Source organism: Hipposideros armiger, unplaced genomic scaffold, assembly GCF_001890085.2.
Source record: "Hipposideros armiger isolate ML-2016 unplaced genomic scaffold, ASM189008v1 scaffold_178, whole genome shotgun sequence".
NCBI lineage: Eukaryota > Metazoa > Chordata > Mammalia > Chiroptera > Hipposideridae > Hipposideros > Hipposideros armiger.
Genome location: NW_017731528.1, coordinates 1,809,819 through 1,826,640, shown reverse-complemented (window position 1 = coordinate 1,826,640; position 16,822 = coordinate 1,809,819). Strand labels below are relative to the sequence as shown.

General features: G+C 47.6%; 2 protein-coding genes and 1 long non-coding RNA gene across 6 annotated transcripts in view; 2 read left to right on the top strand and 1 right to left on the bottom strand.

The window, feature by feature from the left end:
- N4BP2L2 (NEDD4 binding protein 2 like 2) overlaps positions 1 to 2,851 on the bottom strand; it is a 67,482-nt gene extending 64,631 nt beyond the window's left edge. For all 4 annotated transcript variants that reach the window (XM_019652340.1, XM_019652342.1, XM_019652343.1 and 1 more), the window contains exons 1-2: positions 2,674 to 2,851; positions 193 to 1,439 (exon numbers count right to left, since the gene is read on the bottom strand). In XM_019652340.1, coding sequence (XP_019507885.1) covers positions 193 to 1,439 — 1,247 coding nt within the window. In that variant the 5' untranslated portion in view covers positions 2,674 to 2,851. The remainder of the gene's footprint in view (positions 1 to 192; positions 1,440 to 2,673) is intronic.
- Positions 2,852 to 2,996: 145 nt separating this feature from the next.
- On the top strand, positions 2,997 to 7,804 carry LOC109388004 (uncharacterized). Its single transcript, XR_002125135.1, has 3 exons — positions 2,997 to 4,884; positions 5,884 to 6,094; positions 7,688 to 7,804. It is a non-coding gene; the product is annotated as an uncharacterized LOC109388004 (long non-coding RNA).
- Positions 7,805 to 14,814: 7,010 nt separating this feature from the next.
- LOC109388008 (uncharacterized) overlaps positions 14,815 to 16,822 on the top strand; it is a 5,519-nt gene continuing 3,511 nt past the window's right edge. Inside the window, exons 1-2 of the mRNA XM_019652319.1 lie at positions 14,815 to 14,919; positions 15,824 to 15,965. Coding sequence (XP_019507864.1) covers positions 14,815 to 14,919; positions 15,824 to 15,965 — 247 coding nt within the window. The remainder of the gene's footprint in view (positions 14,920 to 15,823; positions 15,966 to 16,822) is intronic.

Sequence of the window (16,822 nt, the reverse complement as noted above, 5' to 3'; positions counted from 1 at the left end):
TCTTAATATAAATATGCCAATTCTCCCTTCCTCTATCAGAAAACATCTTTTAAAATATTTACAATCAGATGCCATTCTCAAGTATAACAAATTAAAGATTTTCTACTAGAAACACAAGGCATTGATTACAAGTATCATATATGCTTTTTAAGTAATGAATTACTAAGTATTCACTTGGTATCCTTTACTTACCGAGACAACGTTGTTTTCCCAGAACCAGGCAAGCCTCTTAAAAGAATAAGTAACTTCTGCAATTTATTTAACTTTTCCTCTTGAAACTGCTGGTTCATAAACCTGTCCATTCTGATATGCTTGTCCATAGAAAGATCTTTCCAGCATCCTTCGCTGGTTTCACAGAAACCATTACTCACAAATCCATCTTGCACACTGTAGCCATTTCTATAGAGATGATCACTACTGATATTCTCACTACAGTCAGTATATTCATTGTTCTGATCAAAAGTCAAACAATTCCAATTAACCTGACAAGTATTTGCATAATATCCACTTCGAATCTGACAGCCATCTTGGGCACGGAAACTATTTGATGGTGGACTTGGTGGAGCACGGAATCTCTGAAAATTTAAGTGATAATTAGAACTGGGAAGTGGAGGACCTCGGGGTACTATAAAAGAATGCGCTGATTGCCATTCAGGCCTGAAGGAAGTAAACGACAGGTCACAAAACGTAGGTATTACTTGTCTATTACAAGGATATTTGCCTGGCTCATTCCCCATGTGCTGCTGATAAACACAATGTGACTGAAGAGCATTACTAAGATCTCTTTCCTTTTCTTCTTCATATTTTATCAGATCATTATTATGGTCCTGATAATATGAAATAAATTGTTCCTCAGAGCATTCGGGTTCCTTACAACTGCCTTCCAAATCATCTTTTTCATTTTCAAGCTCTTCAATTTCTTTGTAAAACTGGAATAATTCATTGTCAATCTCTGACTTTTTGGAATTAAATTTCTGTTTCTCTTCTTGTGCTCTTTTGCCATCTATACCATTGGTAGTATCTGCTTGATTTCTCCTTCCCTTATATTTCTTTTTCTCAGGGGGTTTGTAAATGGGTCCTATAAATGCTTTACTTGTGCTATATACCTCATCTCTGGATACCAATGGAGGACTTAAAGTCTGTAAAACTTGTGAATCAATGGACTCAATAACATCTGGTCTATTACCGGGCATCTCATTACGGACAGGTTTCAGCAAATCTGTAGTTTTGGTTTTGTCCTCCTGAGGATAACTATGGCCTCTGACTTCAGTGATGGTCACAGGGACCCAATTATTTCCAGTTTTCTCTTGGCTTCTGTGAAAATTATAACTACCATGGTGTGAGAAAACTCCGGTTGGCTTCAACTTTTTATAGCATGGTTCACTTGTTAGTTCTTTCCCATGTCCCAAAGATTTAGCTTCAATTTCACGATAAGGCATCTGGGGAGCAAATAAATCATACAATTAATAGCTAATATTAAAAAAAATCTAAAGAGAAGTTTCTAAAGGAATAGAAAACGACATTTAGATTTGTGATATAAGCATTAAACGGTAACAGCATCCCAAAATACAAAAATAATAAAATTGTAATTTTATAACCACTTACTATTTAAATATCATTATAACAATGAATTCAAAGAGGGAGTCTCATTGAAGGTAAGTAAATATCATTTTTTAAAGAAAGTATATGTCACCTTTAATCTAAATTACACATTTCTGAATTTAGAGAACTTAAATAACTTAGTAAGTTTGGAAAGTTGAATCAATAAAATACATTTTGATGATATGTACACAAAACTGTGTACTAAGGAGAGTAAATCTGCCAACCAAACTGACACAAGCAAACTGGCTGCAATAAATCGCATTATTAACATCTTCGTATTTAAAACCACTATGTCCATAGGAGTAAATGGATGCAGCTCCCAAACCTCAGACAACCGCAACTCCTTAGCAATCAAAGGCCAGATTAACTGAAATACCAATCTTTATGGGCTCCAGTCCTCTGAACAGTGTAAAAGCGGTTTCCAAATGGGTGTTTTGCACTAAAAGAAAAAAATTCTTCAGGTGCAAATGACGCAAGTATGTCATTTTACGTTTAGAAAAGAAATTCTGGCAGCTCCCCAAATCAAAGCGTTCGATCTTTTCCAGATGGTCTGGAAAGATGGAAGCTCTGCTTCCCTTGAAATTTCTGTGGGACCCTCAAGAGTACAATCCAAAAACCTGTTTTACTCAATCATTCTTCATGCTGCCTGCTCTCTGTTTTTCTTCCAACACGAGAGAAAAAACTAAAAGGCGAACTAGAGAATAGTACTGGTAGGCCAGAGACGCTCAAGGAAGACACATCCCGGAAACAAACTCCTCTTCCGCCACCTTTTGGCTTCTCGTTTCCTCCATCGAACATCAAAAAAGTCCCAAAAAACAGCAGGAGGTTGCGGTAAGAGAGCATGGCCTACACACAGCCTGAGCCCACGGCCTCCCGACCTCCTCGGAAGGCAGCCGGGCAAAAGTGCATCACCGCTTTCTCTATCCCAACGCAAACAGGAAATTCCGGGAATTCGTTTACAGCTAACAGAAGGGGTTCGGCCAAGGGCCGGCGAGAACTCGAGTCTCGACAGAAGAAACCAAAAACGTCACCACCACTCCCGCTACACACACTTGAAAGGTGTTTACTCACCTTATACGGCAACTCTGCATTGACCTTCACTTCCCAATAAAACCTTCTTTTAGAAAGATACGGGCCTCTGAAAAGCTGGAAGAAACGCGGAGTCACAATTCTAAGCGAAAACCTACAAGAAACTGAAAGATTTCAGCCGCACCTCAGGGCTCAAGATGGCAGCCGCCTCACGATTGCCCGGAAGAAATCGCAGACGCGCCAGGAATTATGGGAATTGAAGTCCGACGTCACACAGGCCTGGACGCCTCTGCGGACGGCGACTTGGTCTCCCAGAATCCATTGCGTCATAGACACACCAATTCGACAGCAACAATAGCCCGGAACTAGTTTCCAGATATGGCGCGGGGAAGTTACTTAGGAACAGTGAGTAACTTTGGCCAAAAATGACAGCGACATGCTCTGGGGCTCACTCCTAAAGGAAATGAGAACGTGAGCGCCTAGCACCCAAAAAGCATACATAAACGTTTCTCAATGCTTTTAAGCTTTTAAGGCTTTTTAACAAAGAATCAGGCTTTTCAAAGGTGACTCAACATTTGATATCGCCACGAAGGGTTGCCCGCTTTTTTACGAAAAACCACTCAGTAATTGTAGGCTCATGTTCTTCCTTCGAAGGAGAGAATAACTGCAACAGAGCCTTGATAAGGGGTAAAAATACTTAAGACAAAACCATGTAGTGTCATATCAGTTTTGGGAAATAAAAACCAATTACTGAGCTTTCCATTAAAAAGTCAGTTATCTGAAAAACGCTTAGGACAGCGGCTGGTAAAAATAAGTGCCGTGTGTTTATTAAATTAGAAATAAATACGAACCGAACAACTGTTAATCCCCAGCTCAGGGTCCCTTCTCCCTAGACCCAGTCCCTGCCCCGCATTCTGTACTGTCCCTGCAAGTTGGAAACTGCTAATCTCTTCATAGTTAAATCTTTCTGTTGCCATAGCGTTTTGATGTGTAAATATAATAGTTAAAATCACAGTCTGGAATGTTTGCACTTGATTATTTAACAGCCTTATGACCAAGGGGGCTCAGCAAGGCAATCCATCCCCTTACAAAGAAAGACTCTTCCTCGAATACAGATTCTCGCATCGACCTTTGTCTGATGTTTTCTCCTGATTAGATTCAAGTGAAGTGTGTCCTCAGTATATTACATCTAGAGGCACAGGATGTCTGTCTGTCCATTATAAGGTGTTATTAATCTTTATCACCTGATCAAGGTGTTATCCAGTTTCTCCACTTGTATATTTCCCTCCTGGCAACTAATGAGCAATCTGTGAGGAGATACTTTGAGACCAAGCAAGCATCTTGCTCCTGATCAAACTCTACCCTATGGTTCAGCCTCCGTTGATGATTCTTGCTACAACTGATATTTACCGTGATGGTTACAAACTGTTAATTTTTCTTTCTAAGTCATTCAGGCCCTTCACATTTATTAGTCCTGATGCTGCTATTAAAGAAGAGACTTCCTTATTTATTTCTCTACTGTCGGTATGAATTCATGTGTTACTTTCTGTTCAAGAACTTATAATCCATTGCATTCTTTCTGTCTGCATTTATTTATTAGACTATTTTTAGGACAGTTTTATTCACAGAAAAATTGAGTGGATAGTACAGAGTTCCCATGTAACCCCCTCCCTGTTACCTCTTGCATTATTATGGTACATTGTTACAATCAACCAATATTGATATGTTAATATAAACTACAGTCCATAGTTATTCAGATTTCCTTAGTTTTTACCTAATGTCTTTTCTGTTCCAGGATCCCATCCAGGAAACGATATTACATATAGTTGTCATTTCTCCTTAGGCTCCTCTGGGTTGCAACAGTTTCTCAGACTCTTCTTGTTTTTGATGACCTTGACAATTTTGAGGAAAACTGGTGAGGTATCTTTAGGATGCCCTTCTCTTGGAATTTATCTGATGCTTTTCTCATAATTAGACTAGGGTTGTGGATTTTTGAGAGAAAGACCACAGAGGTAAAGTGTCATTTTCATCACATCATAGCAAGGTTACATACTATCAACATAATTTCTGATTGTTTATGTTTAACTTAATCAGTAGTGATTGTCAGTTTTCTCCACTGTAAAGTTACTCTCTTACCGCCTTTCCATACTGCTCTTCTTGGAAGGAAGTCACTGCCCAGCACACGTTTCTGGAGTGGGGGGACCTCAAGCCAATCACTGTTCCTGCCTCATAAAGATTACACCTAGCAGCAAGGTTGGTGAGAAAAGTGAATGAAGCCTGGCTCACAGTAGGGCCATGTCATGCTAACTGGGCTTTTTTGTTGTTGTTTTTTAAAGATTTTTATTGGGGAATTGAGGGGATGGGAACAGCTCTGGGGAATTGGGGGAGGGGAACAGACAAGTTGCTGTCGTTTTGTTCTTCAGTCTAGTTGTGGAGGACGTTGCTTCACTGGCCCAAGTTGGCACCATCATTGCGCTCTTCCCGGGAGAGGCAGATCAGTCGCCGGCTTCTGGACGGCCGCTCACTGCGGCTGCTGGCCACTCACACTGGCTGCTGGCTACACACAGTAGCCCATGGCAACCCACTGCAGCAGGGGCTGCAGCCTACACCGTCGCCGGGGACTCACGGCAGCCCAGCTCCAGGTTGAGCTGTTGTTCAGCATCTTAATTGTAGAGGGCAGTGTCACTGGCCCTCATATGTGGGATCCGAACCGGGGCCCTCTGGCATCCCAAGCCAATTCTTAACCATTGCGCCACTCAGCCAGCCCCCAAGCTAACTCTTAACTAACGCGCCACTTGGCCGGCTTCCTAACTGGTTTTTGATAGTTGTGTTTGTAATTGCTTCCTGTGGGCTAGTCTCATAGCCTTTAAATGAAGCCCTGGGACATTAGTCAGGGCATTGACTTCTCTACCCCTTATATGCTGTTGGCCAAATGGCACATGATCAACAAATGCTTGGCAAATTGAAAAGAATTAGTACTGATGCCTAGCCTGCATGATGCATTGCTCTGAGGATGCCCAGAGACTCCTCAGCCCTCTCACTATCCCAGGGGTAGGCATTTCCACCTCCGTTTTACAGAGGAGGAAATTGAGACAGAAAAAGAATACATTCTTTCCAGGATCCCACAGCTGGTAAGTCTTACCAGGGCACCGGAGCTTGGCAGTCTGGCTATTCTCAGCTGCCACCTGGAAGGAGAGGGGTGAGAGAGCTGGACAAAGAGCACGTCCTGCCTGTCTTCTCTGATGCTTTCAGGGAGGCCACGTTTCCCAGGGGACCTTGATGGGGGGCGGTCCAAGGCAGCTGCAGAGTGTCCAGTTACAGCAGCAAGGGTCACATGCTGTAGCCCCGACAGGCCAAGGATCCAGCATATTCTCTGGCGAAGCCTTTCCTGGTTACTTCTCCAGCATGCCGCAGCCTGGGCTTTGGATGGCCGTGGCCCCTCTGCTGATCACCCTCAATGCAAGTGAGTCAATAGCAGCCATGACATCTGGGTGCATGCTGTGTGCTGGGACCCATGGCCTCTACCTGCATCCTTTGTTAGACCTCTTGTCATTCTATGCACATATACAACTAGCACTCGCTTTTCAGATGAGGACACTGGGGCTCAGAAAGAGTCAATAATTTGGTCAAGAGCATGTCGTCAGTAAGTGTCAGGTCCAGGTACAGACTCAGTCCATAGCCTTCATCACTGCTGGGTCAGTGCCCGGAAGGAAGGGCAGGAGGAGGTACGCTCCGCTGGCCTCCCTCTTCTGGGTTTCTCTCTTCTCGTCTGCAAGCCTCCACTCTCTCCACCTCCCAGGTGAGGCTGCCTTCTGCACACAACCTTCCCCTGTCCAGGTTCTCAGGGGTCACTCCCTCTCTGGTCCCCTTGTCCTTCTACTCTGCACTTTCTCTTGGGCCCTGATTCTATAGGCCCTAACGGGTGTTCACTTTTCTCAGTGAATTGTCTGCCTCTCTGGGCCTCATGTGAAACAAGCACATGTAGTTGGCTATATCTGATGAAAGTTTTATATATATGTAAACTTACTTCTTTTATATATTTAAAGTATAAATCTTACATATAATCTTATTTCTTACATATAGCATATATAAAGATATAAATTTATATTATTTAATATGCATATTTATTTGATATATAAGTCATATATAGAATAGAAAATCTTTTTCATTTATTGTCCAAAATTCTCTGAGGTAGCTATTGTGGCCCAATAAAATGGTAAAACTGAGGTGGAGAGATATTGCTCACTGGTAGTGGGTGGAAGAGGTGAGATCTGAATCAGGTCTGTCTGTCCCCAAAGCCTGTGGCTTCTCCAGTGAAACTCAGGGCCTCCTGGGGTCCCCCATCAGGATTTGCTGAGCAGTTTTGAGGTAAATTTCCAGCCACCCTTCCTTGGGTCTTTAGCTTAGCAGGGCTTTCTTGGGGGAAGGGTAGGGCCAGGAGCACAGGGAGGAAGCACACCCCAGACCTCTGGAACTGCCGGGGTTGGGGGCACAGACAGTGCCGGGGTTGGGGGCACAGACAGGAACCTGTTGTCCATGCTCCCAGCCCAGGCCAGATCCCCCAGGGCCTTAGGGTGGCTCTGGCTAGGCCTGCGACTTCTCTGAGCCCCAGCCCCCTCCCCACATGTAAAATGAGAGGGCTGACCAGATGAAATGTCAGCCCAGTTATTCTATAATGCTAATGGCAGAGCACTCTGAGCACCTGGAAATTCTAGGAGGTGAGGGTGACCACAAAGCCATGAGGCCTCCTCACAGTGTCATGTTTCTGGGGGGTGGGGGTGGGGCACTCTCAGCAACCTGCAGCCCCTGTTACATGATCTGTGCTTTTCTTTCCTGTGTCTCATACTGGCTGTGTCTAGCACAGCTGTCATCCTCAGCACCAGCCGTGCACCCACTTCTCAGTGAAGACCCATTTGTTAGGACAATTTGTCGGTGATTGCAGGCTTTTGCTGAAGTGACATAATCACAGGAGAAGGCCCAGCTCAGGGGCTCTCTGGAGACCATGGGGACAGTGCCCTCACACCCACCCTGCCCTCCCCTCCTTTGTTCTCCACAGAGACGGCCATCCTCTCTCCCCGCAGTGGGGCCCACTTCCACCTCCTGTGCCTTGTCACCTGCTTGCTAGGCCAGCACTGCATGACTGGGAGCTGCCTGCAGTGCCCCGCAGGCTTTTAGTAAGGAGCAGACACCCTCGTGCCCCAGGAAGAGAGGAGGGAAAGGGCTGGATGGGCGAGGGGTGGGGGAAGGCTGGGGGCTGCCCAGGGGCCTTTCTGGGAGGCCCTGCCTCAGGGTGTCTGTGCAGGGGACTGACCTTTCCCAGGGCCCCTCAGTGTTGGCCATCAGCTCTGAGTCATCCAGTCAGGCACACTCTCCCTTCTCCATCCAGCCAGTCTCAGTTGGGTCAGGCAGAAAGTGGGCCAGACCATGGGCCAGATGATGGTGTGCCCAGGCTGATGGCAGACCCAGATGGACCCAGGCCAAGTGTGAAGGGCCTCTGTGCCATCTGTGTTGCCATTGAGGCCCATCTATGGGCGGCCTCCCAGGCACGTGAGACCTCCGTTCATTTGCTCAGCTTTCTTTGGCTTTTGCAGCCACCCAGGTGGCAGGTCAGCTCTGCAGCTGTGCCGCACTGGAGCCTGCGATGCACTCCCAGGACTCACAGACAGCAAGGACGGCCAGGTGACCCCCAGGGAAGGGCTACTCCTGGTCTCATCCATTCCTGGGTGGGGTGTCATGGAGGTTATCGGGAAATCCCCAGAAGAGGTTAACTCTCAGGATCAGGAACAAGACTCATTCTTGCTGATATGAGTAAAAGTAAGGTGGTGATACTCCCTTGGCAAGGCAGCCAACACTCCCTGCCCACCTGTGACCCAGCGGCCAGGGACTTGCACAGCCACTTTTATCTGGAAACAGGTGTAACCCACCTTTAGGCTCCTGTGGGGATCACAGGAAGTGACACCTGTGAAGTGTTGGGAGTTTCAGAGCCACTGTCCCCATGTGATACACAGTTAAGATAAAAGCCATGGAGCTGTGGAGTAAATGCCCACAGCAGCCAGCTGGTGACTCAGTCACTCACTTACCACATGTCACCAGGCACCTACTGTGTGCAGCACTGGGTACAGAGGACAGTGTCAGGCAGGACTTTGTCCCCTGGGAGCTTGCCATCCTTCAGAGCTGTGCCCTAGGCAGTAAGTGTTGGGGCTATAGCCTCCACCAAGACTTAGAGGAGAAGGCGAGACCCTCCCTTAGTCATGAAGCTCTCCTCACCACGACATATGGAGGCAGTGTTGGTGGTAATTTTCTTTTACAGGGGAAATTGGAGGGGCAGGGAGATTAGGTAGTCTACAGATACTTGGCTAAATAAGCACCTGAGCTGAGAACCCAACTCAGCTGTGTCCAGGTACAGGTGTTACGACCTACCTGCCGTCCCACCTGTTTCCCTGTTGGCCCTCAGCAGTACCTGGCTGGACAGGAGCCAAGCTCGTGGCATGCTGGCTGTATCTTCTGCCCTCGGAGCTACTTCACAGACAGAGGCCTCAGTGTCCAGCCCTGCCCCACAGGTAGGTGAGAGTGGGTTGGTGACCCTAACAACATTGGGCGAGGAGGGTGCCGGGGTCCACATGCTCGGATTGGCCTGCACACCCCCCAGGTGGCCCTGTGGTGCAGAGTCCAGCTACCCCTGGGCCCCAAACACACACCCACAGGACTGTGGGGAGGATGAAGTGAGACAGTGCAGAAGGAGGGGTGTGTGCAGAGTGATGAGGCGCGTGAGCGAGGGAAGCCGATTCACGTGCCGGTTCTGCTTCTTACAGCTCTTACTAAGAACTCTGAAACTTTGTGTATAAGGACCTGCCCATATTGTGTTAAATTTACACCCCCGTATTTCATGTTTCTGGATGCTATTGTAATGAAATTATATTTTTTTATTTCAATTTCCAGTTGTTTGTACCTAGTATTGATATTTTTTCAATTTGTGTTTTATTGTGGTGAAATATATGTAACACAAAATGTACCACCTTAGCCATCTTTAAGTGTACAGTTCAGTGGTATTAAATAGGTTCATAATGTTGTCCAATCCAATCACCGCCACTCATCTTTTCATCTTGTGAAACTGAAGCTTTATACCCATTAAACACTAACATCCCATTCCCCTGTACTCCTATCCTCTGGAAACCACCATCTTACTACCTGTCTATGAGTTTGACGCTCTAGGTACCTCATGTAAGTGGAATCATACAGTATTTGTCTTTCACTGACCGGCTTATTTCACTTAGCATGTCCTCAAGGCTTATCCATGTTGTAGCATGTCAGAGTTTACTTCCTCTTTTAAACTGAATAATATTCCATTGTATGTATATGCCACATTTTTGTTTATACATTCATCCATCAGTGACCAATTGGGTTGCTTCCACCTCTTGGCTGTTGTGAATAATGCTGTTCTGAGCATGGGTGTGCAAATATCTCCTCAAGGCCCTGGTCAGCATTGACTTTTTTTGTATTGACTTGTATCTGTCACTCTGACCTGCTTCATTTATTTGTTATAATGGCTTTTTGAGTGTGTGGCTTTCTTAGGATTTTCTCTTCACACAATCATGTTATCTGTGAGTAAAGACTTTTTAACATCTTTCTTTTCCATCCATATGCCTTATTACTTTTCCTTGCCTTGTTACACTGTCTATGAACTCTAATACTATTTTGAGTAGAATTGGACATCCTTGCTTTGTTCTAAATCTTAAAGAAAAGCATTCAGTTTTTTACCATTATGTATGATGTTAGCTATAGTGTTTTATAGATGCCTTTAATCAGGTTGAGGAAGTTCTCTTCTAGTTCTAGTTTGCCGAGAGTTGTTATCTTAGATGGGTATTTGATTTTTGTCCTGTGTTTTTCTGCATTGATTGAGATGATCATATGGTTTTTCTCCTTTGTTGTGATAAGATGATGAGTATCATTGTTTTCTGAACATTTAATCAACCTTCTGTTCCTGAGATAAACTCCACATGGTTGTGACATTTTATCCTTTCTACATATCATTGAATTTGATTCGCTAATATTTTTGTAAGAATTTTTGTATCTATGTTTATGAGAGATATTAGTCTATAGTTTTCTTTTCTGTTTTTTTTGGTTTTTATATCAAAGTAATATTGGTCTCCTAAAATTAATTGCAAACTAGTCCCCGCTCCCATATTTTATGAAAGAGTTTATATAGATTTGGTATGAGTTATTTTTTAAGTGTTGTATAGAACTCAGTAAAGCCTTAGGGCCTGGAATTTTCTTGGTGGGAAGATCTTTACTTTAAAATTCAACAATTTCTGTGATAAATTTAAGGCTAATCCGATTTTTTTTGTTTCTTCTTGTGAGAGTGGTAATTTATGCCTTTCAAGGAATGTGTCAATTTCATTTAAGTTGTAAAATTTATTGTCATAGAGTTGTTCATATTATTCCCTTATTATCCTATTAGTTTCTTATCTGTACTGACATCTCTTTGTCATTTCTGATATTGGTACTTTGTATTCTTTCTTTTTTTCTTGATTAATCGAGTTTAGCAATTTTATTTGTCTTTTCAAAGAACTACTTTCAGTTTTATTGATTTTCCTTATTTATTTTTCTATTTCATTGATTCCTGTTATTATTATATCCTTCCTTTTATTTGCTTTGTTTTTTTTTTTTTTTTTTTTTCTAGTTCCACACCATTGTCATGGCGTGACATTGGAAAAGCTTTCAACCAGTAACAATCGCGCCTCAGATAAACCTCACTGGCCATGACACTGTCAATGTGCAAAGCTGCTTTGGTTTTATTTTTTTAAAGATTTTATTGGGGAATTGGGGGAGGGGAACAGCGCTGGGGAATCTGGGAAAGGGGAACAGGCAAGTTGCTGTCCTTTTGTTCTTCAGTCTAGTTGTAGAGGACGTCGCTTCACTGGCCCATGTTAGTATTATCATTGCACTCTTCCTGGGTGAAGCAGATCGGTCGCTGGCCTCTGGACGGCCACTCACGGCGGCTCTTGGCAGCTCACACCAGCTGCCGGCCTCTCACGCTGGCTGCCAGCCACACACGGTAGCTTATGGCAGCCCACTGCAACAGGGGCTGCAGCCTACACCGTTGCTGGCGACTCATGGCATCCCAGCTCCAGGTCGAGGTGTTGTTCACCATCTTAGCTGTAGAGGGCAATGTCACTGGCCCTCATGTGGGATCCGAACCAGGGCCCTGCTGCACAGAGCTGGCGTCCCAAGCCAGCTCTTAACCAACACGCCACTCGACCGGCCCAAAGCTGCTTTGGTTTTAATGTAATCTTTTTCTGGACTCCTAAGGTGGAAACAGATCATTGATTTTACATCTTTCTCATTTACTAATATAGGCATTTAATTTATAGGTATCTAAGCCTATACATATGAATCTGTGCACTGCTTTAGCTACATTCCACTAATTTCATGTGTTTGGGTTTTAGTATCATTCAAGTTGAAAGGTTTCCTAATTTTTTTGTGATATTTTTTGACCAATGGTTTGCTTAGAAATTTGTTGTTTAATTTCCAAACATTTAGGGACTTTTCTAGATGTCTTACTGATTCCTATTTTAACCATTGCAGTCAGAAAACATATTCTCTAAATAGATATAGGAGCCGGGCTCAAAAGGTGCCAGACAGGGAGGGCAGAGAAAGCTCTCCCAACAGAGGAAGCAGGTTTTAGAGAACCAGAGAGCAAAGCCTTTGCTGTCCTGACCTTCTTCTTGGCAGGGATGCCTCCCCAGGGTCCTGGGTGGGGTCCAGCCACATCCTGGGTGATCCAGACCCCCTCAGAGGCCAGCCCTGGTCCCAGCCTCCCAGCTCACCCTCTCTCAACCTGTGGGCTCCTCCCAAAATGAAGCCCGTGCCCTGGCAGGACCAACCATAAGACTTCTCCTCCCAGGCCACTTCTGCCCAGATGGTGCTGCCACTGTGCCACTCCCTGCCAAGAGCTTCGAGGGCAAGAGGGAGACCCCCCACCCCAACACCAGCTTCTGCTGGGCAGGTCAGTTCTGAACTCCATGGGAAGAGTGACTTTGCTAATTAGGTGCTTATCCAAAGGCTACCCGAGGCTGACCGCGCAATGCCGACTATGGCCAGCAGCATGTCCAGGAGCCTGTGAGGGGTGAACACAGTGCAGCAGCCCCCTCAGGCCCCCAGCTCTGGGAGCCCCATGTTCTCTGTGCTCAGCTGGGAAAGTGAGGACCTGCACAGGAAGTACAAAGGCAGCTGGATTATTCTACCTAGAGCGTACAGACAGAGGGGTGATGTGGCTGGGAATCCCCAGTGCTGAGGCCTTTCCTGGGTGGGTGCTGTGAGGGCAGGAGGGCCCTCTCGGCTGCACTGATTCAGTGGCTGGGCTTAAGGTAGACCACCACTCTCTGCCACAGTGGCATGTGGTGTTGGGGGCCCTGGGGGCCTTTGAGGCCCCTTCCAGCTCTGACATCCTGAGCCTGTGACTTTGTGACTTGGCAGGTGAGGAAAGAGCCCGAGCACCAGTGGGGTGGAGCGGGCGCACCTACTGGGTGTCAAGTCCTGCACCATGTATTAGCTCATGTAACACTATATTACACCCAACAGCTGGGCCCCATATCCTCTCTGAGCTTCAGAGGTCAACTAAGTGGCTTGGGTCACACAGTGTGAGGTCACAATGCAAACTGACACCTATCTCATTATTCTGCATGCTCCTCCCCCTCAAGTGAGACAGGGGTTGGACAGGCTTTTGAGGGACAAGAAAGACACACCAGGGACAAGCTCCTCAGACTCCATTTCGCCCAGTTCTTAGGCCTAGTCCTGGGAAAATGGTTCAAGGAAACAGATTTCTGTGATGGGGGTCTCTCAGCTGCTTTTCCATGACTTTCTGAAGCCACCAAACCCCTGGGCCATTCCTCAGAGCCATCAGAGAGCTGCTCCTCACTCAACACAGATACCTCCTTTGCAGGCCAAGGTCAAGGCTAGCCCCCATCCAGGGGACACAGTTCTGGGTAGGAAAGAGCTGTTTCCTCCACAGGTCCCAGGAGCTGAAGCATGAGGGGCGACACTGACTCCCATGCCAGGAGCCCCAGTTCCCATGTGAGGGCAGAGTGGGGACAGAAGTTTTCCCAGGCTGGGCCAGAGCAGTGGGCACACAGAACTGGGAAGTGACCCAGCCTCCAAGGACAGTGGCTGTGGCCTGGTGTTTTACTTCTCCCAGGGCTGTGGCAGCACTCCCTGGGGCCTGCCATGGGCCTGGCACTACATGGCTCTATCACCTTGGGCAATGTCGGTTAGTCCTCACAGCAAGCCTGGGAGGACGTGTTGTTATGATTCCCATTTCATCAAAAGGAAAATGGGGGTTGAGAAGTTGGGGGAACTCCCAACATCTGTGGGCTGTGCTACTGAGGCCACAGGAGCTCCCTGCAGGCTACGGGCCTGATGGCTACCTCTGCTTGGGGGCACAGGCCCCCAATCTATACCTCGGGGGCCTCCCTTCCTGGCACATGGGGCTGCCGACCCCGGCCCTCAGACACTACGCACACCAGGGCCTGGGAAGGCTTCACTGCGTCTCTTGAGGAACCAGCAGCCCAGACCCTTCAGAGAGAATGAGAGTGACATGGGCTGCCCTTTCCCCAGTTCTCAGCCAGTGTCTGCAGTGCCCAGCAGGACACTTCTGCCCCAGCAGAACCACCCACCCCATCCCATGCCAGCCAGGCACATTCAACCCCCGCCCAGGCCAGGATGAAGCCACAGACTGCGTTCCATGTCCAGCAGGCAGGGTCTGTACCCAGGCTGGGCTGACTCAGCCAGATGCCGAGTGCATGCCACGGTAAGTGTCCTGGATTTCTCCATGATGGGGTGCCAGGATGGGGGCTCAGTGTGCTCACCCCACCACCAGTATAGAGTCAGACCCTCAGGTTCAGAAGAGGCTCTCCCAAGCATCCGCCCCTTCGGAGTCCAGATCAGGGCTCAGTGTCATATCAGTGGGGCTCCAAGACCTCCCTGCAGAGGCAGCTGGGAACTTCTGGCTTCTCTGTTGGGAATAGTGAGCTCAGGGAGGCCAGGTTACTGTGCCAAAGCCACCCACCAGGCCCTTGGGCACAGTGGGACTTTCCTGTGACTCTCCAGGATGTTGGGCTCTGCACAGTGGGTACCAGCTCCTTCGTTGTCATAGGTACATGTGCCCTGTGGGCTCCTCTAGTCCCCATGCCTCCACTCACACCTGCCCAGCCGGGACCTTCAGCAAGCACCGAAGCCTTTCCGCCCTGTCACAGTGTGAGACCTGCCCTGCAGGACTGGCCTGTCCTCCAGGTGAGTGAGGAGGCAGAAGGGCTGCCTCCCTGCCCATGGGACCCTGCCCCTTGGTTAAGAGCCAGCTCTGCTCTGAGGCAGGAAGGCCAGGACAATAGCGCCTTCTGTCCCCACAAAGAGCATGGTCCACCTCACCTTAGGTGCCCAAGAATGGGCCCCTGAAGAACATCTGAATCCCCACCCATTGCCTTAGTGGGGAGGCCTCTGGGCCACTGCTAACCCAGGCACCCCTTCCCCAGTGCTGGGCTCAGCCATGCCCCTGACACTCCCCAGAGGGATGTGGTCGGAGGGGCTACTGCACCTCCAGGCCTGGTTTAGGATTGTGTTTGCAGGAACTGGGGGCCCAAACTGGCCTCCCACACCCTGCCCAGCTGGTCATTACTGCCCTCCTGGGACCAAACAGCCAACCCAGTTCCAGTGTCCCCCGGGCACCTGGAGTAACTGGACCAGACTGACCACAAGCCAGGAGTGTACACCCTGTCCCAGGGGCTGGTTCTGCGTCAGTGGAGCCCAGCTGCCCTCAGGAACATGCAAAGCTGGACATTACTGCCCACAAGGTGAGTGGAGCCAGGGTCTTCCTTGGTAAGGTTACAGGTAAGTGCCAGGAGGGAATGTCATGGGCCAGCCTGCACACCTCCCTGGATTAAGGTTAGACTTCAGGAAGACCTTCCTGAGAGGAGGGCTGAGACTGGCCAGCCGCTGAGCATCCTGACTTGGGTTCACAGGGCGTCTCAGCCCAGACATAGGCTGTGTCCTGGGTGAGTAGCACCCCTGCTCCCTGCCCATTTCCCATGACCCCCTTGAGAAGCTATCCCCAAGGAGCAGGGTGAGGAGCTGCTGTGTCTGGGTGAGGCAGCTCTGCTCTCCCTCTGTCCTCCTCAGACCCCTGCCCTCTCTGAAACAGGTACGAAGTGGAGCACCCAGTTCCCCTGCCCAGCAGGCACCTACAGCTCTCAGGCAGGCAACAGCCGGGCGGAAGACTGCCTGCCCTGCCCCCCGGGGGCCTTCTGCCCCAGCGGGGCCCCCAAGCCTGTGCTATGTCCACGGTAAGGGAAGCTGGGATGGGGCTCTTCTGGAATTAAGCTACCACGTGTTTATCGAGTGTATGCCAGAGCCCAGCACTGTTCCAGACACCAAGGGGTCTATAAAGATAGGCAAGTGCTCAGCCTGCCTTCAGGACCTGGCAGCCTTGTTGAGTCAAGACACAGGGGAGCAGGATAGGCAGGGGCCAGGGCTCAGGGCTGCGGGGTGACGGGCTGTGTGGGGGCTGCACACCACCCTTATGGGCCCAGATGTTGAAAGAGAGAGGACTCACTCTGGGCTGGAGCTGGTGGGGAGGGTGCCCACACCCCAGGAGAGAAGCTGCTTCATAGAACACCCCCCTCTGCAAAGGCCCCGCGTCTGGATCTCAACAGAGATCATTTGGCCAAGCTCAGATTCTCTGTTAATTTGACTGTTTATCCAGATGTGCCTTTTATTCCTCTGGTCAAAAAGTAAAACTTAAGAGTTTTTCTTATTTTTTTTTAAAAAGTACATGTTCTTTGTGTCAAAAGTGAAAACAGCATTAACCAAATAAAATTCAGATCGAATACAGATTTCAGTTTTAAAAACAAAACCGGAAAATTACAAAACAAAATATAAATGGGCATTTATAAAATCTGAGAGAATGTGGAAAATCTAAGCATGACATGAAAGGCAGAAATAACTAAGGAAAAGACGGCAGGATTTGAACACAGCGTTACAAGCTTCTGTTCTTCAAAGGCATTAGAAACAAAGTTAAAAGACAAACAATAAAGCAGGGAGATGTTTTCAACCTGAATGACAGACTAAGCATCCATCTGCTCACTACCATCATATAAAGAGCCATTATAGATTGGTTAGAACTAGAGAGAGAAAGCGGGGG